Raw genomic sequence first — 25,866 nt, forward strand, 5'->3', positions numbered from 1 at the left:
TAATTAAAAAAACAAAACTTAACAGTAAAAATATTACTAGTAAATATTACTAAAATATGCAGTGATTAAGAAACGGAGAAGTTTTACGTAATATTAAAAATTTTCAATAATTTGACGGCCCAATAGTGAAGAAGAAGATCCAATGTGCTGACAGTACAATTTTCTTCCCTTTGTCTTATTTAGCCAATAATTATGGATTGTTTCCATTGGCGTTCACCTGAGCAGATGGAATTACTAAAGAAAAAACAGTTTACTCATGAAACAATTCGCTAACTGCTGCGCAATTCACAAACACTCACCAGGAGCTTGCAGAGGAGCAGTCTGCTGCTGAGCATAAGCAGGCACAGAGGCAGATCGTATTAATGCCGTATGATACGCATTTGGTGCTATCTGAGTACCTGCTATAATGGAAAAAATTATAATAAAAATAAAAAATACAGCAAAATAAAACGTTTACTTGGTGCAAACTGCAAAAAGGTTGGAGATTCTGTTGGAACATATGGCCCCTGACTTGGATTGTAAACATTGCCGTTGCTGGTGGCATTGTACGGAATCAGCTGACTCGGATTAGAAGGATTCACTGCTGCAGCAGCAGTAACAGGCACACCTTGGCCTGTACCTGCAAACATCTGCAACTGTGAACCAGATGGAGCTGTCACATAACCGGCACCGTTGTGAAAGAAAACCATTTGCGGATGAAAATACTGCGGCGCATTTGGGATCGAATATGCCAGATTCCCTGCAGTCGGCTGTTGATACAACTGCGTAGACTGAGATGCAACGACTTGTTGTGGCGGTTGCTGCTGCTGCTGGTGTTGCTGTTGTACAGTGCTACAGCTAACCGGCAGCTGATTCTGAGACTGTTCTGACGTTGTGCCGTTGCTGTAAGTCGATGGCATATGAGAACCTTGCTGAATTCCTTGGGCCGATGGCAAATTCTGCGCTACACCAGCAGCTGGTGTTTGACCAGAAGGAATCTGTGGTGCAAATGACACCAATTGAGGCATCGCTAAAAATAAAATTACTCATAACAGACAGCTGTTAACATAAGATAAATAAATGATAATGGTGAAACTGTTATCAGAATAAAATAACAAAAAAAGACTTCTTTCCATACCATACATATGCTGTTCCCCTGCTCCATTCGACTGAGACATCATGTAAGAAGGATGCAAAACACGAGTCTGTCCCAAGAACAACTAAAAGGGAAAAACAAATAAATTAAAATAGGCACATTCATGTACAAAATTTACAGCTGGGTTAGCCGAAGGGCCTTGTCCACCATTTCCCGGCACTGGAGCCCCGTATTGTAAAACGCAAGATCCCTGCTGCAACTGTTGCGCTGCAGCTTGATTTGCCACGGGCCCGGCTATGACATGAGGTGCACTGGCGGTATGCTGAGCTGTCGCACCATTTACTAAAAACAATTACAAATAATTTGACTACACTGTATTTATCATATACAAAATTTTCTACAGTTTTGTCGTAGATTGGCACTGCTTTGTAAAATTGCCACAGGGGCTTGGCTGGTATGAATGTTGTACAAAGGTGGATTTCCGTGAAAATACTGCACAGAGAACCCCGTTGGCTGTGGTGCAACTGGCTGTTGTTGTTGTTGTTGTTGCTGCTGCTGCTGTTGCTGATAAAGAGGCTGCACTACGCCTGGAGCCGCCAAAGCTGCTGCTGGTGGAGCATTCACAATTGTTGGCATTTGATAATAACCGTTTCCAGCAAAGTTCACAGGACGTGCAACCTAGAACAAAATCAAATACTAAATAACTTGTTCATTAAAAAAAATTTACATATAAGCAAAAATAAATAAAACCGAACAATGAATAAATACAGAATATGACGTAAGAAAAACACACAGCACGATGAGTCAAAACAAATACTATCTTGCAACAAAATTTAGCAAAATGAAACATTTAGTGTTTATCATATGCATGTCTGATTTGATGATGATTCACTGTCGAAAATTCTAGACAGCTAGACACTAATGTGAACCAAATGTTCGGCTTCATTTCATGAATCAGCTTAGTATTTACTAATAAGTCTTTCCCGTTTTCAATCCGCCATGACAATACAAAAAAATTTGATAAAATTACATAAAAATAAAAAAAGGAAAACATTTCTAACTGATTCACAAAAAAGTTTACTTAACTGTACCTGTGAGAAATCCCACTTTTTTTAAAAACTGTACTCCTGTTCAGCTTATTACCAGTATACTGAAAATGAAATTTCAAAGTACGTATACTTTGATTTAGGTCACAAAAGTTTTCTTTGAATTTTGTTTTGCAAATAAAAACAAAATAAACAGTAACAAAGCATTATTTCGATTCTTTAACATCTACAATATTTACCTGTTGTGGCTGCAACAAAATTGTCTGCTGGTGAAATTGCTGTGGACGAAACTCTTCCGCATCTGGATTCAGTTTACTTTCAAACGCACTTAAAATGATAAAGCTGCATTAAAGAATAATTCTTTTAAAATGTGCCACTGATATTAAAAAGCTTTTACGGTGGCGATGAGGAGTCTACATCGGCAGATTTCCCATTATCATTGAGACCGCTATCCGTCGTTGATGTCGCCTCAGTCTTCACGGGCGAAGTGCTGCTTTTCGGCACATTGCGGTCTATAACTATTCTTTGTTCAGTATTTTCCTTATAAACAACATGCGAGCTGCGTTTCAAAACCAGCCTGCTGCGGTAAAAATTACCAGGTTTGTTGACCAATTGTTGCTGGGGCCGTTGTTGTAAACATGACTGTTGGATGGTAGGTGACGATGCGGGTTGAGAAACAGAGGCAGGAGCATGAGACTCTGGACGGGGTTGTTGCTGCTGAGAACTTCTAACCATTCCACCTCTGTTATCTGACAAGTGGAATTCCTGTCCAAAACGCTTCAAGTCTGGCAGCCTGTCCCTTTCTTTGTAAGCACCTAAGGATAAAAACTGAACAACTGAAAAAAACAACTGAAAAAATACAATGAGGAAAAAACCTTTTCCATGCGGTGGATTTGCACTACGTCTGGCGTTACCACTGGCGACAGATTGCACACCATCACCATTACCACCTCTGACATCTTGACGCCGATAAGTCTGGGCTCGGCGATCTATATCTGTCATAAATTTCATAAACAATCTGCCCATCTACAGTAAATAATTAAAAGTATCCATATACCTGTAGCAGAAATCGCAACAGAAGTTGTTACAGGAAGCGACTGTTGCTTCAAACCTATTCCTCCTGCTTGATTTCCTTTGGCGGAAAATACCATGCCGTAACCAGTATTTGGGGGGGCACCTGTATCTGTATCCCGATGCATCCGATAATTACCTCGTTGCTGGTGAGTGTTAAGACCAGCAGCACTGTATGTTGTAGCAGGTTGCCCACGGTGTGGCCCTCCTCTGCGGTCAACAGACACGCCATTGTTGTTTCCACGACGTCGATTTGAACTAAATGCCCTGAAAAAAATCAAATATATAAACGCACGCTATCTGAATGCTCAACATTTCAATAACACCTTGCCATTTTTCAGTTTATACTAGTCGATTACTGAAATTGTTGAAAATAAAAACAAAGATTGGTCGAATGTTAATAAATTATGCAAAAGTCGAAAAATATTATCAAACTTGGTGTAAAAGAAAGGTTCAACGTAGATGACAGTCAGAAACAACTTACAACTGTACAAAGTAAAAAACTTGCATTCAGGTATCTTACAGTAGACTACAGTATGAGACAATTTCGCTTACAGTTACTAATGAAATTTAAATAAATTACCCCCTTAAAAATACAAATTTCACAATTAATAGTAATAATAATAAACTTTTAAAAATAAAAATAAATAAAATTGCTTTTTTCCCGATATTAAAGCTTAGAGCAACATTCGCATAAATACAGTAAACTGAAAATAGGTCACCTCTTTGTTTAAAAACTTTACTAAAGAATTAAAAAACAAAAACTTCAACAACCTTACTAAACATTAGCTAATTATGCTTCAATAAAGCACATTACATAAACAACCTATCGAACTTTGAAATGACTGTGCTGATAAAAGAAACAGCATTAATTTAAAACGAAAATTGTTAATGCGCCCTCTCTGTCCTTACGTAATGTTTTTTAAAGAGCATGTATTAGCAAAATTTTCATTATTTTGGCAACATTATCAATAATTAAGTCTTAATATGCTGAATATTATAATACTTGCAAAATACAAACTAATACTCCTCAAATTACTTAAACATTAACCTAATGCATAATTTTGGCTTGTTTCTATTTAAGCAATTACATCCTTTATCTCGTTTACCAAAACAGATTAGCTCAATAATAATGTTAATTGAGATAGAAACAAAATTCCTACAAATAACTAACTTAAGGATGTGTCCGTTGTTATATGTTTTAAAAATTTTACCTAGCATTTCCGGATGGTTGAGTAGAATTGCTGGCTGATAACGCAGAACTGGTGTATGTTGCCTGTCGATCAACAATATCCCGCTCTTCATCATTATTTTCAAGCTCTAACGCGCGTTTTGACGTTGGATTTTTTTCTATTAGCATAGCCAATCTTTCTGCCTCTGCCAATTTTGCCAAATATTCTGGAGATTCTTTGTTCGTTGGAACATCAACGCTAAAAACACCGCGGTTAACTCCTTAACAAATAACAATAACAAAGCGAATTTACTTATTATATTGTGTAAGATCGTCCACAAAATCGCTAGCCAAACCAAACTGTTCTTCATTGCGTTTAAACATGTCCTCTGCCGACCATCCGACCTGAATAAAAATGCAATTATTACATGCTATGCTAATTTGTAATGTATAAAAAAACACCTCATATTTGTTGACTTCCAATTCATGATCCTCTTCCACTGTTTCCGATTCCCATTGTTCTAATCTCTTTTCTGTCACATCGCCATTCTGTTTCGCAATTTCACCATCGGTTGCAAAAGATGCTAAATAAAGACTATTAAACAGATACATAAATAAAAAAATATATATATAATCTCACAAATGCAAACAGCATTCATATCAGCCATAGTGGTGACGCTCACAATATTGTAAGCTTTTAAAACCATATTGCTGATTACTTCACCTTTAACAGGCAACTCGTCCTCTGCGTCTGATGAAACGGAGTGAACTAACTCCAAAGCTATGTCAAGCTATAATAAAAAGCATGTTAAAAAAGTTCTTTTCTGTAAAGAATATCAACCTCTGGAGAAATTGATGTAAATATTCCTTGAAGGATTTGGCCATTTTTCATAAAAACATTCACGTTACATCCCTAAAATGCATCAGCGTAATAACGTAATTAATGCACTCAACATAATTCTTTTCAACTTACCACAATCGACATGACCGCATGCATGAAGCGATTATTGTCGTAGATACCCATCGCGACCTAAACATCAGATCGTTACGAAATAAACAGCTTATAAAATAATTATAAAAATGGCAAAGCATTAAATATAAAATATTCAATTAGATAGTGAAATGATAACCGCACTCAGTATGGCAAAAGATTGAATACAAAAATTACCTTCGGTCGTCTAGACGCATTACCATTTGGCAATAAATCTTTTTGAAATGAAACTTTAGTTTCAGCAGGCATTGAATAAGAGAGTAAACTATATCACTGAATTGCTAAGAAATGCATAGACAATGCAAGAAAGCAATGCCGTAAGGAAGGTTAATTGACCTGATTATTAAAAATTATTCAATCATGAGCATATTTAATTGATAGATTCCGGATTATAAAAATTTAATGAAAATGAAAAATTTTGCATAATCAGTATCGCTCCATCTTATTTATCTATATCCTTTAGAACGGTAAAAATTAATGTTAATAAAAAATCAAGATGATAGATATAAGTAATTTTCAACTAAAAAATCAACAAATATACTACGTAATTTCGTATAAACATGCTGGTGAAAGAGGAAAAACATGCATTTAGAAGATGGCTGACATGAAGAATTAAAATAAAAAATGCATTACCATTATACTGACAATTTTCAGAAACTGAATGTTAGCAAAGCTTCGACAACTGACAAGTAGATACCGTCAACGAAACGACAGCGAAATACAGTAGGTCTGTGTATAGTAAATACAAATGAAAATTACGCTCTTAAGGAAACTTGCTTTTCAGTGATGCCTATTGAAAAAATAAAAAATGTATTAAATTTGTTTAAAATCAATTATTTTCATCATTTATTATTTTTCTTAATTCGTATCTCGCATAGATCGAATGCATTATTAGTAGAAATAACTTTACTGACCTTTGTGATCTTTACATTAAGGTCACCTTCATCTTAAATTAAAATTTCACTTCGACGTATATTTTTTAATGAATTTCATTAAAAGTAAGTAAATTATTATTAACTGTCTATTGTTTTTGTCCAGTTTTATAATTTTGATCATAAATAAATGTTCTATATGGTAGAAAATTGTTTACTGTAAAAATCAACAGCTTTTTTGAAAAGGGCAATGTTTAATGTAATTAATTATGAGTAATTAATTTATATAAAGAAATCTACAATATCGTATTTATAATACACACAATTGTAGCTTTTTTCACAGAATTTTTGAATAACATCGTATACATAAAATGTTATATCTGCTCAGTTTGCAAATAAAATGATAATTGCTATTCGTTATTAAGCGGCGGAATTAAATAAACATTCAACTGTCGTTGAATTTGTATTTTCTGTTTACCAAATTGCATCGCAATAATTTAAAATTATCATAAAGTCGTATTATATTGTAGGATTTGTAACTTTACCTTTTCTTAATGGAATATGTAAATTTTTTAATTAGTTGTTAATAAGAAATTTTGCCAAAATCAATAAATAGTTTTACTTCGATTCAGAGTCATTTTATTACAAGTTAAAAATTAAAATTATTAATTTTTGAATATTAACATACAAATTACTAAAGTAAAATTCTTAATTTTTATATATAGTGTTTTTGAAAAAATACATATTCTGTTCATATCAAATTAATAATCTTTACTCGAGCATATGATAAAATGATTGAGTATTGTACTTAGAGCATTTTATATCTTGGCATACTGTAAGCTAGACCTTTGCCCTGCAGAGTTTTAAAAATATGTTTTCGTAATTAAATATAATATAATAAAAGTTAAGTAATTAATGACAACTTGAAAAGTTTTCATATTTTTTTTGTCAGGTTTTATTTCAATATAACATTTTGCGAACAAGATAATAAAGGTTTTGAATATGGATCTTGTATACTGCAGCTTAATAGTTAAATTTTAAAAGTATTTCATTGCATTGTAACAAAATAATTAAATTCATTGAATAGAGCAATGATCTGAATGTGACTAAAAATATATAAATAATAATTATGCAACTGATGGTACTTACATGTATGTTGTTTCATTTGCTGCTTTCATTTGCTTGATATAAAATTATAAGTTCATCAATAAATGTATCTTGTAATATAGTAGTACAGAAATATCACAAATTTGTATTAAATAGAGAATATTACAATAAAAATTTGCACTGCTTTTGTATACTAAGAAAGAAAATACAAAATTTGAATTATTCCGTTCAATAAAGAGATCATTTTTTAATTTAACATTCAACAAATGCTTATATTCTCTTAAAAAAATCAATAATGGCATATTTGAAATCATCAAATATATTGCGTAATTGTTCTGAAATGTAGTTTGAACTTTTACTCAAAAGTTGCATAAAAAATACTGTAGTTTTGTCAGATGCTCTTATTAATTAATTTTATATGATGGAAATTTTAAGAAAATTATCGCACTTGTAGAACAGAACTTGAATTTATTATTTGATTACGTTCATGAGACGACTGTAAAATTGATTTGTTGACTAGACTTTGTTTGACTTTGGTACGGAGAAATAAGTTTCTGCAATAAATGGTGCTATTCATGGAAAAAATTGGTCGGAAATGTAAACCAGTCTGAATTTGGGTTGATATTTTTTTAAGTTATCATTTTCAGGCTTTTTGGTTTCTTCATTAATATCGCATTTTCAGTTTTCCAGCTAGAGTATGATATCCCAGAATACTGAGGGCAAGTTGCTAGCAGCTGATGAATTCACAGATACCGCTGAATCGTTGGCAAAGTTGAATATTCGCAGTGCAACACCGAAAATAACTGTTGAAAAAATTAATCCAGATTTGTCACATTCTCCAAATGAGAACTCTAATTTTTCTCACGATGAAATTTTAAATTCATTAGAGGAAATTGATGACCAACCTTCAGAAGGAACAAGTAATAGTCGACTATATGAAATTGACCGTCATGGATTTATTCATGAAAAACAATTGGAAGGAAATGAGTAAGTTTCAGTTTTCATAATTTGACTTGTAATTTTTTATATGAAATATGATATTTGGAAATTTCAGTTTTCGATAAATAAATTATTTAATGTTTTTCTGATCTTGTTCAGATATTGAAAATCTAATTTATTGCATTATGATTTTGATTTTTAAATCATTTATTTATAATTTTCATGAAGTGACCAAATATTTTACTTTTATAAAATTTCACTGTCTACATCACTGTTAAGTTTCATTTTGTGATATTTTAATTTTTTATTATTCAATATGTTTAATTTTTATGTTTAGTGAATTAAAGGTAACTGAAATGTGAAAATCACATTAAATTCTAATAGCTGCTTTAAAAATTAGATCCAACTGGAAGAAAAGAAACAAACATTGATAATTAAGCTGTTTTATTTTTATTATTATTATTATTTTACTGTTACAAACTTGAGGTACTTTGTCAACTTCTATATTTAAGAACGTTATTGCTCGAACATTAATTATTGTATTACTTTTTTGGTGGAATAGTGCCAATATTTGGCTTATGCAGCGCATGAAGTATGTAATTGAAAAATTTTGTATTTTCATTTTCTGATAGTAAATCATTTATTTTAAAAATATGAATTCTTTTCTTGTTGTGATATTTTTGTTTACTTTGAAATACAAACATTGTGGAAAGGTTTTTAAAATTTTACCAAGAAATTTTTTGCAAAATACATGCAAAAGTGCAACCAAATGTTAAACTGGTAACAGCCAACATTTTGAACTGTGTGACAAAATTAAGCAATGTAATTATCTGTATGCATGATTGTATATCCTAATTAATTTTATGTGTTGTAAAGATGATAAAACTATGATTGCGAAAATTTTATCTGAGAAAAATGTGATAAAATGTACTTAAACTTCATTAACAAGCATTGCTAATAGAGTTTTCAATGTGTATTATGTAATCGTATAGTATTTTTTAATTATAATCATGTATTTATTTATTTAAGTTGAAATTATTTTCATTTTTATTTTTTTAACCTATATAACTTATGAAAATAATTAATTATACTTTTGTTCTATTATATATCTTGCATTTGTTTAAACAGTCGAATCTGTCTGATATATTGCTTGTAATGACTTTTTTGTTAAATGTTTAGTCCAATTGTGGTACCCGTAGAAGTTCTCAGGAAGAGGGAGAAAAAATGGCTAGACATGTTTAATAGTTGGCCTCAGTTTATGGAAAAGCAATTTGATAAGGTATTTCATATGATTTTATTGGAAGTTCAAATATTCATATTATTCGACATTTTTAATTAATACAACAATTTCAGATTAAACAACGCTGCCGGAAAGGCATTCCTCCGGCCGTTCGTGCAACAGCATGGAAATATTTGTGTGGAGCACAGCATTGTATGACTAATCCGAACATGATGCATCTGTTTGACGTATGAGTTGTCTGCGTAATTTCAGTTTATTCGTATTATTTGCCTTTTTTGCAATTTAGATGCTGAATCGTTTACCAGGAGATCAAAAATGGAACGATGATATTAAAAAAGATCTTTCCCGGCAATTCCCGAATCACGAATTATTTGCTCGTAATGGATTTTATAAAAAAACAGGGTTTGTTGTTTGTTTTTTTTAAATTCTGCGTCTACTTTTTTTGTTTTGTTGTATTTTGATTCATTTTTTCTATTTAGGCAGAAAGATTTGTACTATTTGCTCAAAGCGTGGACTGTCCTTCATCCGGAAGAAGGATACTGCCAAGGTCAGGCACCCGTCGCTGCTACTCTGCTCATGCAAATGCCGCTCAAAGATGCATTTTATTGTTTCATTCAAATTTGTGAAAAATATTTACCAGGCTACTACAGTCCTGGTCTGGTCAGTTTAATTCACTTTTCACAACCATCTTATATGTAAATATATATGATTCTTTTTCCACAGGAAGCTATTCAGCTGGATGGGGATATTTTGTTTGCACTCCTGAAGAAGCATTGTTATGTTGGCTATAAGCATTTGGTATTAATTTTCTCAATCATTGATGTGCATTTTTGAATTCAAAAAACAATTGAAATAATATTAATTTCTTTATTATTTAAATTCTCGTTTTTTATAAACATTATTTTATCCATTAGATGTGTAGGTTCATAGAAATATGTCCAGCATAGCCTAACTGGTATATAAAATTATTTGATTTATCCGTTTAGAAAAATCAGCATATTGATCCTGTTTTGTACATGGTTGAATGGTTTATGTGTATTTATTGTCGAACGTTGCCTTGGTCTACTGTGCTGAGGGTCTGGGATATGTTTTTTTGTGAAGGTAATCAAATTGAAATTCAAATTGTTTATTTTTTGGAAAGCTCACTTTTCAGTGTTAATAATAGATGAATTTGTATGCGAATATTAATTATGGTAAAGTTTTGTATATTTATAAAAATTTTGAATTTCAAATTTGAATCGAATCAGAAAATAAAATAAAAATATTTCTTACTGTATAGGTGTGAAAGTATTGTTTAAAGTGGCGATTGTGTTGTTCCGCTGTGCGCTGGGTTCAAATCAACAATTACAACGGTGCCCAACAATGTATGAAACTGTTGAAAGATTACGCAAATTGCCACCGCAAATAATGCAAGAAGAATTTTTAATTCAAAAAGTCAGCTCTCAGGGAAAACGCGAAAATTTGCATATTTCATGTTTAAATTTTTTTAGGTGGTGGCTTTGCATCTAAGCGATGAAGAATTGGAAAGGGTGCATTGTAAAGTTATCAAAGAACGAAAGTTCAAGCAAAAGACGAAACTGGCATAATTGCACTGTTGTAATATCATTGTTGCTGGTCGACGATGCTGCATAAAAAAGAAAATAGATTCGCTATTGATGCAAATTTGTTTTTAACTGTTGATGTTTTTTAATCAATTTTTTAATATTTAATTTGTGATTTGTAGCAACTGTTTTGTAAATTTAAATTATTCAAAATTGTGTTATTTACAATATTTCAGTTGATTACATGACTGCTACTTAATTCGTTGGTTGTTCATAATATTGTTTTAAAGCACGTTTAAGTTTTCATCATCAGGGAAGTTATTCTAAAAATTACGGGATGAAAATTTGAATTAAATATTTCGCATGTTACGTTACAAAAAGTTTTCATAAAAATATAAATATTCACTAAAAGAAATTTATGTAATAGAACTTGATTTTTATAAAAGTGACTTGAAAACATTTCATGCGTAATAAAAATGAAAATTAGGTTAACCATGAAAAAATGATGAGTTATACTGCTAAAGTTAAATACCGTAATTTCTGTAGCTTCTTTTTTACTCCTATTGATGCTTCAAACTTTGCTGTAAATTAAGTTATGAATGAATGAAAGATTACACTAATCGCATTTATAAATTAAAAAATTATATATTTTTAAAACTTGATTTACTATACCGTTCTTAAAATTTTACTGATTTCATTACATCATTGGTAAATTATGCCAAATTCAGCTACCACAAATTCTTCTAGAATTAGATCTCATAATTAAAGATTTTTTTAACAAATAAATTTATTACATTTTCTACATTTATTTCATCAGTAAACAAATGTGTCCAATCGATTACCGCATGTAGACCATATTTTTGTCGAGTATAACATTCATTCTATGTGAAGCATTTTATCATAATAAGTATTAATGAATGTTAATCTACAATTAATACAGTCGCTTTGGCATCCACTGTGTACCTCTTCGCTCATCACATCGAAGATCCAAAGAGTAACATACTACGCAGTGGATGCCCCAGAAAATGTCAAACAGCTACTGTTATAAATACAAATTTCCGCCATTATTAGATTAATTTATTTAAAACCTTAATGCACAAACAGAAAATTCCGATAAAGTATAACAAAATTGGCATGTTTAATTAATAATATATCAAAACATAAGGGACGCATAAAATAATCATGCACAAAGAATACCATCTGCAGTTTGCTCTACGGATTTCAAAAGTTTATGCATTTTGCCGTACCAACCGATAAAATCATCAGCCATTTCGACAATTTCTTGTTTGTTAAGTACTTTTGGAACCACCCATGATATGTACACACAGCCTTCCACCTGATCGATGTTACCACTGATAAGCTTCATTGACATGGCTTTCACCAAAAGGATATCAACATCTGTCATCGGGATATTTTCACGTCTACTAATTTCAGTCATCTGCAGTGGGCGACGTTTGGATGCGCATACTTGAGCTGCAGATAGCAAACTCATGAGATGCATTTTTTCTTCTAAAAAGTTACTTTTGACGTTCAGTATAGCTTCTTTGGACCATCGCGGACGAAGATTTTCAAACGCAGCACGATCACCTCGATCAAAAGCGCGTATAACGTCCAGCATCCATTCCTTATCAGTGCCTTTTAAAGTTCTCAAAATTCTGTGCGTTGCCAATTCTCCGAACATGTAAACCTGCTTACTAAGTAACGCAGAAACGCCAAGCTGATATGCCAACAAAGGTCGTTGCTGTTTCCGCAAAAATTTGTAATTCATACTGCCTAGATAACGCAAACCGCTCACGTAGAAATTAGTGTGATCCTTTATAAAATGATAATAAACAGAAGTCACAAAAAAGAATTCGTTATGTGCTTCACAAACTCCATCAATATTTTTTAGAAGATCTTCCGCCTCTTTCATCAACTTCAGAATACCATTCTGATCACACAAGGATCCATCACTGTCACGAATGAAACATTTCAAATATATGCAGCCGGAAATACAAATAATTACGGCTTTATCTTCTGATTTCACCACATTTCGAACTTTTTTCACCAATTCCAACGACACCTCCTTGTCGTTTTCCGTGTATGCCAACTGAACGATGATATTAGCCAAAATCAGCGGCTTTACTTTGTCTTCAAAATGCCTAACGAAATTTTCATAAAATTTAACCAACGTAATCTCGGACACAAATTCTTTATTTAACGTAGCATCTCGTACGCAGACAGACAACTGATGCCACAACTTCTTCGTATAAAACTTTTCCATTGTAGCCCAAATTTTTATAGTCGAAGGTTTTGCTTCCTCTTTTGCAGACTGTAAATATTCTTCAACTTTCATGATTCAACGCACAAAGGCACAAGCGAATCCTCCTAAGAAACAACAAAACAGTAATTAGAAATAATCAGGATGAACTACAACCTAGCGAATCATAAGCGCATTACACAAAATACAGTAATGTATGCTGTAATTTATTCTTATGTGTACATTATAAAAGAATTTCAAGTATCATAACATCAAAATCGCACATCAGTGGTGTTTAATTTCAAATTTCAACTTTATACACAGGTTATTTATTTATTACTTACTTATTGATTAATTTAATATTAATTATGAACTCCTTTAGTTCAGTCAAATAAAATAATCAAAAATAATTAAAATTAAATAAGTACAGTTAAAAATAAGTAAAATTTTAATTTTAAGATTTTCTATTTATTTTACATTGCGTATAAATTAAATTATATTAAATCTCACTTTAATATGTCGGTTCCGGACGGAATAGTGGGATACTGTAACAATTGAACCTGCATATCATACTGCTGTAGTTTCGATTCGGCATTTTTGTCGTTGTTGGGAGCGTGATCAATAAAACCTTGCTACTCACTGTAGATTGCGTCTTGCTTCTGTTCGGCACTCGTCAAGCTTGAATTGCCGCTAAATTTGAAGCCTACAGCCCACTTCCTACTTATCGGAAGGAGTTCACTGCCGTGAACAATGTCTTATTTATTAAATTTATGTGTAAAATGAGTGCAAAAAGATAATTTCGTGTTTTTTTTTCTAAGTTTAAAATAAAATTTTTAACAACTTCAGAAACCTAACGGTTTCCAACTGCATTTACATGCTGTCGCATCTACTTTATATTTAGGCTAAAAAATTAAGATAATTCATTTGTTGAAACAAATTGATAAACTAGCAACAACACGAGCATGTGATTATTCTATTTTTATGTAGTTTTTTTTATCAATTTAAATATTAAAATAAATTCTTAACAGATGGGAAATACAAGCTGTTGTTTTGTATAAAATGCCAGCAAATTGGTTTCTGAAGTTGGATTACGGTAATGAGCAATGTCGTACTGTATTTCTTTGCTTATCCTTTTTGTGATCGAAAATAAAGCTCTTCTCCACCGATTTGTGATCTTCATAATATGGTTGCAAATTTTTATCCAGTTTCTAGTAAATTAAGTAGTCGATTTGAACAGCATGCAAAGAAATGCACTCCCTTGATCGAAGATCAGTATAAATTCTATTTTCTAAAGATTTATTAAAAAATATATAATTTGTAGTAATGATCCAAACATGTTGTTTAAAAAAATTCAAAAATTTACGATTTAATATTTTAGTATTATAGTGCAAGTAATAATTTTGTTTCATATGTATGATATGCTATGTTAAATTATACCTGCATTATATTACAGTCTTTACCAACTGACCTTCCAACGAATAGAACGGACTGTTAAAGGTATTTGCAGCTTCAACTGTTTTGCTTTGCATATCTATCTTTAGTGATACAGGTGTTTCTTCAGTAATTATGTCTGATTATTTTCAACTGCGGAAAGATGACGCTCGACTTTTCCTCGCTGCCGAGACACATATTGGTTCAAGGAACGTTGACTTTCAGATGGAGCAGTATGTTTGGAAACGACGCAGTGATGGTACAGTAAAATGTGTCGCTTTGTGTTGTTTAATAAATTGTATAAAATTGTTTGTAGGCTGACGTTGCTGAAGCTCATGTTATTATATATAAGCATAATCAAACTGTATTTTTAAGTTATGTATATGTAATTGAAATATAATTAACGTGCTAAAGAAGTAATCTGTGTGGATTGATTTTTGAAAAATATAAATTTTTATGCGGAATTCGTTTTTCCGAGGGTTGATGATTAAACTTCTTTTTCTTAATATGAATTTCATACAATTTATTTGTTTTAGGCGTTCATATCATTAATTTAAAGAAAACATGGAATAAAATTTTGTTAGCTGCTCGTGCCATCGCAGCTGTGAAAAATCCGGCAGAAGTGTGCGTAATATCATCAAGGCCACAAGGGCAAAGAGCTGTTTTGAAATTTGCTTCTCACATTGGTGCCACTCCTATTGCTGGTAGATTTACACCAGGTAATATTTTGGAATAATGTATACTGTTTTACAGCTCACGGATATAATTTTAAAGTAAGTATATATTTTTATGATAAAATATTTAACTAGCGGTAAACTAATAGAGTAAGCTGATAGATAAGGTAGGGTTAATTGTTTATTTTGTTTTTTCAAGTGGTTTATGCGGTTGTATGTAATATGTAGAAATAACGTATTTCAATTTTAGGTACTTTTACTAATCAAATACAGAAAGCATTCAGAGAGCCTCTTTTGTTGGTCGTTTGTGATCCACGCATAGACCATCAAGCTATTACAGAAGCTAGCTATGTTAACATTCCAGTTATCGCATTTTGTGATACTGATTCTCCTATGAAATTTGTTGACATTGCAATTCCGTGTAACAACAAAGTATGATTATATGGTGGTATCATATTTAGAATGTCAAAATGGCGAATTTTAGGGAGCGAAATCGATAGGTCTTTTATGGTGGATGTTGGCACGGGAAGTATTGCTTGTTCGAGATGAAACCAGCACTCGAGAATTGGGCTTTTACCATGAAGGTCAACCCGTTATGGTTGATTTATATTTTTTCAGAGATCCAGAAGAGGTACAATTATTTTTGGCAGTATAACTGAAACCTGAAAATCTGTCAAATTTTAGGTTGAAAAAGAGGAACAGCTAGACAAAATGAAAGGTTTGGAACCAGTGGAAGAGCACTGGAATCAAACAGATGTTGGAAAAAATAGTGTTTCGGAGGTAATGATTTTAATTGGAAAGTCATTACACTACATTACTGTTTATTTTTTTAGTGGTCTGCGAAACCAGCAGGTGGCTTATCTGCATTAGGAGATTTTGGAATGTCCAACAATTCTAACTGGCCTTCTGGTTCGGATGATTGGGGCGGAGCTGGTCAAGGTGGTGGCATGGGAAATTGGGGCGGCGCCGACCCCACGGACTCTAGTTGGGGCTGATTTATATTGTCCGCTGTTACTTTGATGCACTGAAACTGGAAAATGAAATAAAATCTTGGAGAAATAATTTTCTTATGACTTTTTAATCATTATGATTTTTTAAGGGCCACTCGTTCCTGTTGTTGTTGTTGATCTGCTCGTGTTTTATGCATATTATAAGCTTTGAACTTTTTATGTTGTTTTTGTAATTGACGCTCATTTTAGGCGTTCTTTAATTATACAGTAAGATAAGTAATTATTAGTATTTAAAAAAAGGAACTGGAGCTGATTGTATTGTCATGCGTGTAATTTTGTGGTAATTCCAAGCAAGAATGATTCAAAGTTTAATTTGTGTCCAGTGTGGCGATTCTGTGGAAGAGCTATTTCATAAGTATAGTGCAACCGTGCTGAAGCTTGCTCATTGCGTCAGTGTTAAATTGAAGATTGTTAAAGAAAAATACATTTTTACGTGAATTATATTTACAGAAGCACTGTGGCCAAATAGCAGACAGTTATGTGGAATATGAACCAGCGTTTCTATTACTGGATCTTTTTTTACAACGTCTACCTGCATATCGGCATATGCTTTTCAACATGAAAACAATGGCTAAGTTTCATAAAAATAAATGGATTGTTTGTTTTTTATTTTTTTTATTTTAAATTTTAGTATACATCAAGGCAGGTTGTGCTGTTCATGTTATGCAAAGCTTATTATTTATGGATTTGCATTAGAAAATCTTCCGCCAGCAATGCGGATATTTATGAAATTGAATTTCAGTTTTACTGCTGTCTATTGATTGCAGCAGCGGGTAATAAAAGGAAGTGTTTTTTTAATTCAGTTGTTGGAAGCTAATTTTCTATTAATTTGTCTTTGAAACAGGAATGATTGTTGGTTTTTTGATAACAATTTTTTTGATGACAGTTCTTAAATTGCATTGTGAAATGACAATCCAAAGGCAAATGAATTGTTATCCAATTGCATACTATGGTTATTTGCTGCTTTTTGTAATGGTCGTCTGGGATCAGGAAGAAAATAATTCCGTTTTGTTGCTAATCGAACTGTTTATTTTAACAACGCATATTCAAGTTTTGCGGGGTTTATCCTTTTGAGTTATTATTTTTGAAATCTCTATTTTTTTAATTGATTTTTAATTTTTTAGCTTTGAACAAACTCAATTTTTCAAGCGCTGTAGCAGTTGCTGTGATATCCAGTGCGTCAACAAAATTGATGGAAGCATTTAGCGTTTACGCAATCAGATAAATTTATAATTTGTTAAACTTCATGAGCAGTTGCTTTGTTACGACTTTTAACTGTTTTATGAATATCATTTGATAAGCTCTGTTTAAGCTGATTTATGTGAAATAAAAAATAAAACTGTAGTGAAAAGCAAAGGACCATGCATTGGCGCATAGAGGAGGGATTGCTCAATGACAATTAGCTTGAAATGCTACTATATAAAGGTATTTTGCTACGGAGAAGCAGAGCAATCATTCCACTTCAAGGGTGTCAGTAGGGACGAAAAGTGTTGCGCAAACGTATGTAGCGGACGCGGCCTGAGCTAACATCTCTGTTTGTCCAGACAATGAAGCGAATTTAGACTTGAAGATCAGAGGAGGAATACGGTAATGCTTGGATAGAAAGGAACGTAACTGTCATTGGTTGGGTAAGCTTCCTGTGACATATCGTCGACGGTCCTTGTTCGTAGTTGCTAATAAACACTATACTCTTTACCTGCCATTTGATTGTTATAATGTCATCAGGAAAGCGCGAAGCCGGAAGAAAGGGAAGCAAAGCCGGCGGAAGCCATGCGGGGAAACCCACCTGTCGGCACCGGGTTGTCGTCGCTTAGCGACGAATACGCTAATAGCGCGATCGCGGAGGTGCAAGAGCCTGTCCGAGAGAGCGGCTTGTTACACGTAATTAAACTGAGAACGTTAGTGTGCAGCTATGTTTAGTGGCGAAAGATGGCCAACAAAATTCAATATTTAGTTATAAAGTGTGAAAGCAATGCCAGGAGTAAAAAGTGGCTTCTCTGAACCATTCTACATGGAAATGATCAATAATGAACACGTTGTTTTTTGTTACATTTGCTATACACATACAGTTATAATAATTTTAAAAAAATATTATGAAACTAATGTTGATAAATTCAAATTATTAAGAAATACACGTAATATCATGAAAACTGTAATGGAAATACATTTACCAATGAAACTTAAAATATTGCAGCTATAGGGACTACACTACTCAATGTCCCTGAGTGCTCTCACCAACTGTAGCCTTGTTTTGATCTGATGTTATTATTATTGTCAGTCTCCTGACACACGCACTCTCTCTCCTTCCTCTCTAATCGTTATTATCTACAACAACAGCCATTCACAATCAGAAGTTATTACCTAATAACCTATAACAGTGGTTCTCAAACTTTTCTGGACTGCGACCCACTTTGGACTACGATAAGTTTTCGCGACCCACCGGCTTGCAATGCATTTTTTAAAAGGCAAGGATATATTTCAGTAAAACATATAAGTTTTATACCTTTAAATTTTTTTAATGAATACATCTAATTATAATGTATACGTTTATTAGTGAGATGCATATTGCGGTGTGTGCGAACAATGGGCTTGTTTTCTGTTTTGACTGATGACTTCTTCGACGTCCACACTAATATGTGTTAGTTTCAGACGCAAGTTGTTGGATAATTGTAGCTTATTTCGTAATTTGATTTTAATTCCAATCATTGCTGAAAATCCAATTTCGCACATGTACGAAGTAGTAAAAGAAAGCAGCACTTTTAATGCTGCGGTGGAAAGAGTTGGATATGTGTTTTGTACTGATAGCCAAAACTGTATTAATCTCTTACGATCAAAACTCATTTTAAACGAATAATCTTCAGACAAATCGATTAATTCTTCGTCTGCCTTCGTGGATATGCCAGTAGCCACAACATCACTCTGAAACGGATTCACAATCCAGATATTTTTATCACAGAATTTCATTTCTTCACTGAAGTAATAATCAAAACTTTCTTTCAACGAATCTAGATGTGCAACTATCATAGAGATTAAGTCCTCATCTAGCGTCGCTTCTTTTTCGACGATGAAAGTTGCCAATGTCTCGAAACAACAATAATTTCCGTCTTTAACATTTTTTTTCATAAATAAAGTTTTTTCATAAAACTCTGAATCTTATCATGTACTGAAAATATGTCAGCTGCGTCCATCCCTTGTAGATATAAATTTAGTTCATTTAATTTTGAAAATATGTCTGCCAAATAAGTGAGCTTAAGAACGAATTTCTCATCCCGCAATACTTTCGAGTAATCACTTTGTCCTTTCAGAATATTGCAACTTCTTCGCGGAGTTCAACAAGTCTTGTTAGCACTTTACCCCTTGACAGCCAACGTTCTTCAGAATGGAAAAGAAGAGATTTGTGGCAGCTTCCCATCTCTTCACACAGTTTTTCAAATAAGTGAGACTGTAACGGTTTACTCTTAATGAAGTTGAACCTTCACGGCAGTGTTTAAAACATTTTTTAAATCGTCTGATATAGTTTTTGATACCAATGCTTCTCTATGAGTGCTGCAGTGAGTCCATGAAGCATTAGGACTTTGTTTAAGAACGCGTGTCACAACACCACTGTTCTTACCACACATTTCCCGTGCACCATCCGTACATATACCAACACAGTTCTTCCAGTCCAGCTCCTTCGATTTTACATAAGCGTCAAGAGTTTCAAATATTTCCTTACTAGTACCCTGAATAATTGGTTCACAAAACAGTATATCCTCATGCGGCTGACTGTTCCATACAAAACGGTTAAGTACAATCAATTGGGATAAACCTTGTATATCTGTGGACGGATCCAGCTGCAGGGAAAAAATTTACTTCCTTTAAACCTGTTAAGCTGATCTTCCACCCATTTCGCCATATCTTTGATTCTGCGTGCAACTGTGTCGTTAGAAAGTGGAATTAATTCAATCTCTTTCAAGTACGTGTCACCAAACAGAACTCCGACAGCATCCTTTATCGATGGAAGTACTAAAGATTCGCCAATTGTGTGAGGCTGACCAGATTGTGTAATTCGCAAGCTAATAAGATAAGAGGCATGCATAGCTTTTTCATTAATATTGTTGAAATGAGAAAGTACACATTGTGTACGCATTCAATTCCTTTAATTTGCTTTCAAAAAATTGAAGTGGCTTGCTTTTGAGATCCATGTGCTTTGTTTCAATATATCGAAGTAGTTTATTTGGTCGCATGCTCTCATTTGCGAGAATTTTACAGCAAATAACACAAAGAGGACGTGGATCTTTATGGTCACCATTCCATGTAAATCCAAATTTTAAATAGTCAATATCATATTTTCTTATTACTTTTCGTCGATTTGACAATTGAAAATTTGCTGACTCATTTTCATCAATTTTTCTTTTATTATTCCCATCACATGCAGTGGAACCTTGTTGAGACTCCATTTCAGCCACTTCCCTTTTTACTGGTTTCCTTATCAACCACTCACGCATTCCTAGGCTAAATTTTACAGAAAAGGGAAACCCTTATTACTTACATAGCACGGAAATTATTAAATTAAAAAATATTTTATTTGTGATAACTAACAACTAACAACTAACTTTGTGATAACTTAATGTGCCAGCCATTTTAACCTACGAAAGAGTGCAGAAGCATACTGAGCACGCTGCGCCAAGCTGCAACGAGATCGTTCAATCAAGCACATTTTCACCTGTTTGCTTACTTGCTAACCTTTTATAAGTTATGTGCAACAAAGAAGGGCAACTCTTATCGACAACCAATTAAAATTAACGTGACACAGATCAGTGTACTGTAAAACCAGACAGAACTAGTGATTCTCAGGTTAACGGTAACTGAATCAAAGCTTAATTAATCAATGCCAACAATTTTCGATGAGTAATACTCTCCTAACGAACGTAAAGACTACTCCCGTACTTTAATATTTTACGCGACCCACACTTTGAGTACCACTGACCTATAAGTTAATGGGATTATGGAAATGATTACAGATGCTCGGACAACGTGGAGTGCAAGGAAAATAATTAGCAACAGTCGCAATTATTAAAAACCAGAGCCAAATCTGCTTTTCAGACTCCTTGCATAGCTCAAAAAGGCAAATGCATTATTTCCTAAATAGGTTTTTAAATAGTACTTGGTTATCAGAAACAAGATACTTCTCATCCACGCGTTCATTCGTCAATATCAATATATGCCTTAAGTTTGGCAAAGTTACATTCTTAATATTTGAATTTAAGCTATTTTAACACTGCTGAATAAATAAAATTGATGTAGCGAGCGATCTGAGTTCTACGGGTTTGGTCTGAGAACTACGGGTTCACTCGCTCGCGATCTGAGTAGACTGTACCTTTTGGTTCGTAGTGAAAGGCGGGAATGTCAAATATGTTCGACAATCCAACCTTAACCGTGTTGCACTGACTTCCGATACGATGCGAAACTACATCGACTGTCGACACTGTTTACTCAACACGAATAATAGTGAGCCAAGAAATCAATGAATATCGCACGGAAAAAGCAAACACACTGAAGGCAATCTTTCAACAACGACAAACCCACGAGTTGGTCGAAAACCAACAACACAAAACAAAACTATTGCGTCACTACAGTATTTACATGTACTGATATATATATGATATAGTATATAACTACTGATACAAAGGTTCTCTCACATTGACAACAGACTCCCCATTTCCGTCGTCAACAGTTGAATAAGAAGAAAAATGAAACAGAAATTTTGTCACTAAACGGAGAAATTTAAAGTTTACTTTTTGCATTTTTACTATACCAGACCCAGGCCGACGCGCAAAAACAGTATTTGTTTAGATCACGAATAGAAAGAAGAATTCAGCCATCGTAAACAGATTAAGACTTGAAAATCATGAACGATTACTGTAAGAAAGTAATCAGCAGCGGCCGAACTGGTGTAGTGGTTGCTTCTTAGATTTACGGTGGTGATATGGTGGCGGTCATTGTTGGTATTTGTTAATGAATATTGTACTCTTGATCTGCCTTTTGGATGTGAGAATGTCACCGGCAAAGCGCGAACTACGGAAAAGTGGCAGCAATGCCGGCAGCAGCCAGACTGACAGTATGTCCGCCCAGACGAACCCACCGGTCAGAAACGACGCGTCGTCGTCTAGTGAGGACCATGATAGCTGCCCTGTTGGAACGATGGACGAGTCCGCCCTAGATGTAATAATGCCATTATAAATAAAAGCGATTTACTGAGGGCATCGCCACCGTAACTTTCTTGGAGGAGTAAGATGCGAGCGAGGAATCAGCGGTGAAACATGGGCCGGAAGAACAGTTGGCTTCTGCAGTACAGTCATGAAACCCCATGTTTGCTCCTGATGAAGTTCGATGGCGGAAGTTTACTGTTCAAATTTTTCTGGGATCAGTTCGAGGCGAGTATCCACCCACGCGAAGAATTCACTGATATCACGAAGCTCATCTACCTAAAATCCCGTTTGTCTGGTCCAGATCAAATAGTGGTTTAAGACGGCGTGACGATCTACGCAGAAAACGACCTAGAGGTGGTCCAGACGCAGGAAAATTGATTCCACCGACTAACGGACATTGTTGGAAGCATTACTGAATATACCTACCTTGAAAGCATGCTCAGACGAAGGAGCTGTGAAGACCAAGAACTGATCCCAACAGTTCACTCAACTATTTTGGAAGATAGCGCTGGAAAATGGAGCTGTTCCGCGTTAACTGCCTAAGTTCTTAGACCGGAACTGACGTGGAAGCGATACGCCTCGTCTTTCGTAGTTCCCGACTTTGGATACCAGCAGTCATCGAAACGGAGATGTTAGAAATGTATGGCGATGGCCTTGCGACCAGCTGCGACAGGATGGAAGACGCGCAGACATTGGTGTGTCACATCTCCAGTAGATTTCATGATGAAGACCACGGATTTCACAATGAAGAAATGTGTCTTCTATGATCCATGAGCGCTACCCAACCTGCCTCTTGAGGCAGTGTCTTCACTCCAGCTGAGTCGACTGTTGAAAATACTCAGCCTGCATTGGAACCGTCAGAGAGACACTATGAACACAAACCGTTCCTCTCAAAGCCTGCCCCCCCCCAGGGCTATGAAGATAATGAATTAATCGACGTGATCAAGAACTGATCCGCACAATTTGCTGAACTATTTGGGAAGATCAAGAACTGATCCCATCAGTTCGCTCAACTATTTTGGAAGATAGCGCTGGAAGATGGAACTGTTCCGAGTTAACTGCCTAAGTTCTTAGACTGGAACTGACGTGGAAGCGATACGCCTCGTCTTTCGTAGTTCACGACTTTGGATACCAGCAGTCATCGAAACGGAGATGTTGTATGAGAAATGTATGGCGATGGCCTTGCGATCAGCTGCGACAGGAATGAAGACCCTAGACATTGGTCTGTCACATCTCCAGTAGATTTCATGATGAAGACCACGGATTTCACAATGAAGAAATGTGTCTTCTATGATCCATGAGCGCTACCCAACCTGCCTCTTGAGGCAGTGTCTTCACTCCAGCTGAGTCGACTGTTGAAAATACTCAGCCTGCATTGGAACCGTCAGAGAGACACTATGAACACAAACCGTTCCTCTCAAAGCCTGCCCCCCCCCAGGGCTATGAAGATAATGAATTAATCGACGTGATCAAGAACTGATCCGTACAATTTGCTGAACTATTTGGGAAGATCAAGAACTGATCCCATCAGTTCTCTCAACTATATGAGAAGATAGCGCTGGAAGATGGAACCATTCCGCGTTAACTGCCTAAGTTCTAAGACCAGAATTGACGTTGAAGCGATCCACCTCTTCTTTCGTAGTTCCCGACTCTGGATAAAAGCAGTCATCGAAACGGAGATGTTGTATGAGAAATGTATGGCGATGGCTTTGCGATCAGCTGCGACAGGAATGAAGACCCCAGACATTGGTCTGTCACATCTCCAGTAGATTTCATGATGAAGACCACGGATTTCACAATGAAGAAATGTGTCTTCTATGATCCATTTGCGCTACCCAACCTGCCTCTTGAGGCAGTGTCTTCACTCCAGCTGAGTCGACTGTTGAAAATACTCAGCCTGCATTATGCGATATGCAAAGGGGGATGAAACTTGCTCAAACGTTCTGATTATAATGATAAATTATGGATGTGCGATAGTGAAAAGGAAACTGTCTGGCTTATCATGGCACCTCGTGATTGTTGTATCACATGTCTGCCATTTCCTTAATTTAGGAATTATTCGGCTGCCGTGGGACAATCTCATCAAGTTTAGAAATGAAGGTGTGGATTTATTGCCACTTTTTCTATATTTGCAGTTATTATTTTGTTCGTGTTGCATACATTGTAATATAGTTTACGATTATCTGTTGTTGTAAAAATAAACGTCATAGATTACATATTTTTCTTGTTCTGAAGGATGTATAACGAATACCAGCAAAGTCTCTTTGCGAACTATTGTTTTTTGATTAGCGTAAATATCAAGAAATGAAATGCAAAAGCAATTTAAGTTTGAGATAGTAATGTATCAGTATTCTGTAATCTGAAAAATGTGAAACAGTAAAACATTTTATTAAGCCAGCGATTAAACAATAAGTTAACAAAAAATATAACTATAATTTTCCTTATCGAGTAAAATCATCATCCTTGTTCGTTTCATGCTTGAAAACACACCTTTTGATTCGTAAAAACTGGGCAAATGTAAAAAAATTCAAACATGAAGGAAGTTTGAATAATTTCGTTCGAAAATATAACAGTTTTTTATAGTTGAACATAAATTCCTCTCTCAGAAAAGCTGTGTTTCTAAAAAAATATAAGATGATGATTATGAAAAAGTCAGTGTCAGAAGGGCAATGTCAAGTCAAATTTTGATAAACAGCCATCATCCGATCAGGGATCAAAGCTGAAGAGCTAATGATATTGTTTAGTTATTTGCCTAATCAGTGTTTAACGTAGTACAGCCTATCAGTAAACAGCCAATCAGAAACAAGAAGCGAAAGTCGAGTAGACAAAACGAATACATACTCTCCGTTGAACCCCATTCTTCAACTGTAGGGACTATAGAAGTATTTTATTGGTTTGGTACTACTCGGTCCCGCTTTTCTTTCATTGTTCTTTACCCATGCTATTTTATTGGATCGTCAAATCTTAATCACAACTGAAGAGTTTGAATCAATGAGCAATTAGACAAAGAAAACCATTACGACAAAAGACTTCACGGCCAAATAAAATGAAAACCCAATCCAACCAAAGATTGGCCGTTTTATTAAAATAGCGGGGGCAAAGCCCAAGGGGAGAAAAGCGGGACCGAGTAAACCCCCCCCTATTTTATTCGGTGAAAAGATGAGTTGGAAACGGTCGATGAGGGACGAAAAAAAGTGCAGCAGTCAGCGGCATGCTCTTAAAGTTGCAGGAGGCTAAAAAGAGATGAATGAAGAAAGTCCAAGTTAGA

General features: G+C 34.5%; 7 protein-coding genes across 7 annotated transcripts; 4 read left to right on the top strand and 3 right to left on the bottom strand.

Moving 5' to 3' along the window:
- Positions 1-190: 190 nt before the first annotated feature.
- Positions 191-5,603, bottom strand: Tsp_00730 (ataxin-2-like protein). Its single transcript, XM_003376474.1, has 19 exons — positions 5,532-5,603; positions 5,337-5,393; positions 5,205-5,276; positions 5,088-5,154; positions 4,826-4,947; positions 4,677-4,768; positions 4,407-4,622; positions 3,179-3,459; positions 2,997-3,110; positions 2,718-2,957; positions 2,519-2,633; positions 2,361-2,463; positions 2,196-2,225; positions 1,498-1,753; positions 1,254-1,417; positions 1,118-1,199; positions 458-1,009; positions 300-401; positions 191-234 (listed from the first exon to the last, which is right to left on the bottom strand). The coding sequence occupies exons 1-19, from the start codon at positions 5,601-5,603 to the stop codon at positions 191-193; spliced, it is 2,781 nt and encodes a 926-aa protein (XP_003376522.1).
- A 412-nt stretch (positions 5,604-6,015) lies between these two features.
- Positions 6,016-7,260, top strand: Tsp_00729 (ATP-dependent RNA helicase DDX19B). The gene is made up of 2 exons (XM_003376475.1): positions 6,016-6,077; positions 7,179-7,260. Exons 1-2 carry the CDS (start codon positions 6,016-6,018, stop codon positions 7,258-7,260), a joined length of 144 nt encoding a protein of 47 aa, XP_003376523.1.
- Positions 7,261-8,030: 770 nt separating this feature from the next.
- Positions 8,031-11,098, top strand: Tsp_00728 (TBC1 domain family member 10A). The gene is made up of 11 exons (XM_003376476.1): positions 8,031-8,320; positions 8,610-8,619; positions 8,785-8,864; positions 9,452-9,551; positions 9,626-9,739; positions 9,799-9,914; positions 9,992-10,172; positions 10,236-10,310; positions 10,499-10,613; positions 10,792-10,946; positions 11,003-11,098. Exons 1-11 carry the CDS (start codon positions 8,031-8,033, stop codon positions 11,096-11,098), a joined length of 1,332 nt encoding a protein of 443 aa, XP_003376524.1.
- A 1,135-nt stretch (positions 11,099-12,233) lies between these two features.
- On the bottom strand, positions 12,234-14,472 carry Tsp_00727 (putative 26S proteasome non-ATPase regulatory subunit 13). The gene is made up of 6 exons (XM_003376477.1): positions 14,332-14,472; positions 14,143-14,194; positions 13,933-14,046; positions 13,803-13,837; positions 12,927-13,364; positions 12,234-12,866 (listed from the first exon to the last, which is right to left on the bottom strand). Exons 1-6 carry the CDS (start codon positions 14,470-14,472, stop codon positions 12,234-12,236), a joined length of 1,413 nt encoding a protein of 470 aa, XP_003376525.1.
- A 3-nt stretch (positions 14,473-14,475) lies between these two features.
- Positions 14,476-18,667, top strand: Tsp_00726 (40S ribosomal protein SA). The gene is made up of 20 exons (XM_003376478.1): positions 14,476-14,564; positions 14,614-14,628; positions 14,746-14,789; positions 14,854-14,987; positions 15,040-15,060; positions 15,283-15,442; positions 15,648-15,829; positions 15,882-16,028; positions 16,082-16,177; positions 16,231-16,381; positions 16,497-16,531; positions 16,731-16,796; positions 16,858-17,004; positions 17,039-17,180; positions 17,294-17,467; positions 17,532-17,614; positions 17,833-17,907; positions 18,133-18,305; positions 18,370-18,442; positions 18,608-18,667. The coding sequence occupies exons 1-20, from the start codon at positions 14,476-14,478 to the stop codon at positions 18,665-18,667; spliced, it is 2,067 nt and encodes a 688-aa protein (XP_003376526.1).
- A 290-nt stretch (positions 18,668-18,957) lies between these two features.
- Tsp_00725 (hAT family dimerization domain protein) lies at positions 18,958-20,894 on the bottom strand. The gene is made up of 4 exons (XM_003376479.1): positions 20,524-20,894; positions 20,216-20,462; positions 19,881-20,129; positions 18,958-19,488 (listed from the first exon to the last, which is right to left on the bottom strand). The coding sequence occupies exons 1-4, from the start codon at positions 20,892-20,894 to the stop codon at positions 18,958-18,960; spliced, it is 1,398 nt and encodes a 465-aa protein (XP_003376527.1).
- Positions 20,895-22,709: 1,815 nt separating this feature from the next.
- On the top strand, positions 22,710-23,365 carry Tsp_00724 (conserved hypothetical protein). Its single transcript, XM_003376480.1, has 2 exons — positions 22,710-22,910; positions 23,150-23,365. Exons 1-2 carry the CDS (start codon positions 22,710-22,712, stop codon positions 23,363-23,365), a joined length of 417 nt encoding a protein of 138 aa, XP_003376528.1.
- The last annotated feature ends 2,501 nt before the right edge of the window (positions 23,366-25,866 follow it).

This window comes from Trichinella spiralis (assembly GCF_000181795.1).
Source record: "Trichinella spiralis strain ISS 195 chromosome Unknown Scfld4, whole genome shotgun sequence".
Classification (NCBI taxonomy): Eukaryota; Metazoa; Nematoda; class Enoplea; order Trichinellida; family Trichinellidae; genus Trichinella; species Trichinella spiralis.

Coding starts and splice junctions, on each gene's coding strand:
- Tsp_00730 (XM_003376474.1), bottom strand. CDS start 5,603: ATGCCTGCTGAAACTAAAGTTTCATTTCAAAAAGATTTATTGCCAAAT. Junction 3,111..3,178: donor TGTTGCGATTTCTGCTACAG/GTATATGGATAC, acceptor TGACAGATATAG/ATCGCCGAGCCCAGACTTAT. Junction 2,634..2,717: donor ACAATTGGTCAACAAACCTG/GTAATTTTTACC, acceptor GAATAGTTATAG/ACCGCAATGTGCCGAAAAGC.
- Tsp_00729 (XM_003376475.1), top strand. CDS start 6,016: ATGTTAGCAAAGCTTCGACAACTGACAAGTAGATACCGTCAACGAAAC. Junction 6,078..7,178: donor CGAAACGACAGCGAAATACA/GTAGGTCTGTGT, acceptor TTTTTTTGTCAG/GTTTTATTTCAATATAACAT.
- Tsp_00728 (XM_003376476.1), top strand. CDS start 8,031: ATGATATCCCAGAATACTGAGGGCAAGTTGCTAGCAGCTGATGAATTC. Junction 9,552..9,625: donor TGGAAAAGCAATTTGATAAG/GTATTTCATATG, acceptor CAACAATTTCAG/ATTAAACAACGCTGCCGGAA. Junction 10,311..10,498: donor ATGTTGGCTATAAGCATTTG/GTATTAATTTTC, acceptor TTATCCGTTTAG/AAAAATCAGCATATTGATCC.
- Tsp_00727 (XM_003376477.1), bottom strand. CDS start 14,472: ATGAAGATCACAAATCGGTGGAGAAGAGCTTTATTTTCGATCACAAAA. Junction 14,047..14,142: donor ATGCAGTTGGAAACCGTTAG/GTTTCTGAAGTT, acceptor TTAATAAATAAG/ACATTGTTCACGGCAGTGAA. Junction 13,365..13,802: donor TCCGGAACCGACATATTAAA/GTGAGATTTAAT, acceptor GAATATTTACAG/TCTGCAAAAGAGGAAGCAAA.
- Tsp_00726 (XM_003376478.1), top strand. CDS start 14,476: ATGGTTGCAAATTTTTATCCAGTTTCTAGTAAATTAAGTAGTCGATTT. Junction 15,830..15,881: donor CAATTCCGTGTAACAACAAA/GTATGATTATAT, acceptor GGCGAATTTTAG/GGAGCGAAATCGATAGGTCT. Junction 16,797..16,857: donor TGCTGAAGCTTGCTCATTGC/GTCAGTGTTAAA, acceptor TTATATTTACAG/AAGCACTGTGGCCAAATAGC.
- Tsp_00725 (XM_003376479.1), bottom strand. CDS start 20,894: ATGCGTGAGTGGTTGATAAGGAAACCAGTAAAAAGGGAAGTGGCTGAA. Junction 20,130..20,215: donor TCCGTCCACAGATATACAAG/GTTTATCCCAAT, acceptor CCAATTATTCAG/GGTACTAGTAAGGAAATATT. Junction 19,489..19,880: donor TTTTAAACACTGCCGTGAAG/GTTCAACTTCAT, acceptor TGTTGTTTCGAG/ACATTGGCAACTTTCATCGT.
- Tsp_00724 (XM_003376480.1), top strand. CDS start 22,710: ATGGGCCGGAAGAACAGTTGGCTTCTGCAGTACAGTCATGAAACCCCA. Junction 22,911..23,149: donor CTGGTCCAGATCAAATAGTG/GTTTAAGACGGC, acceptor CTAAGTTCTTAG/ACCGGAACTGACGTGGAAGC.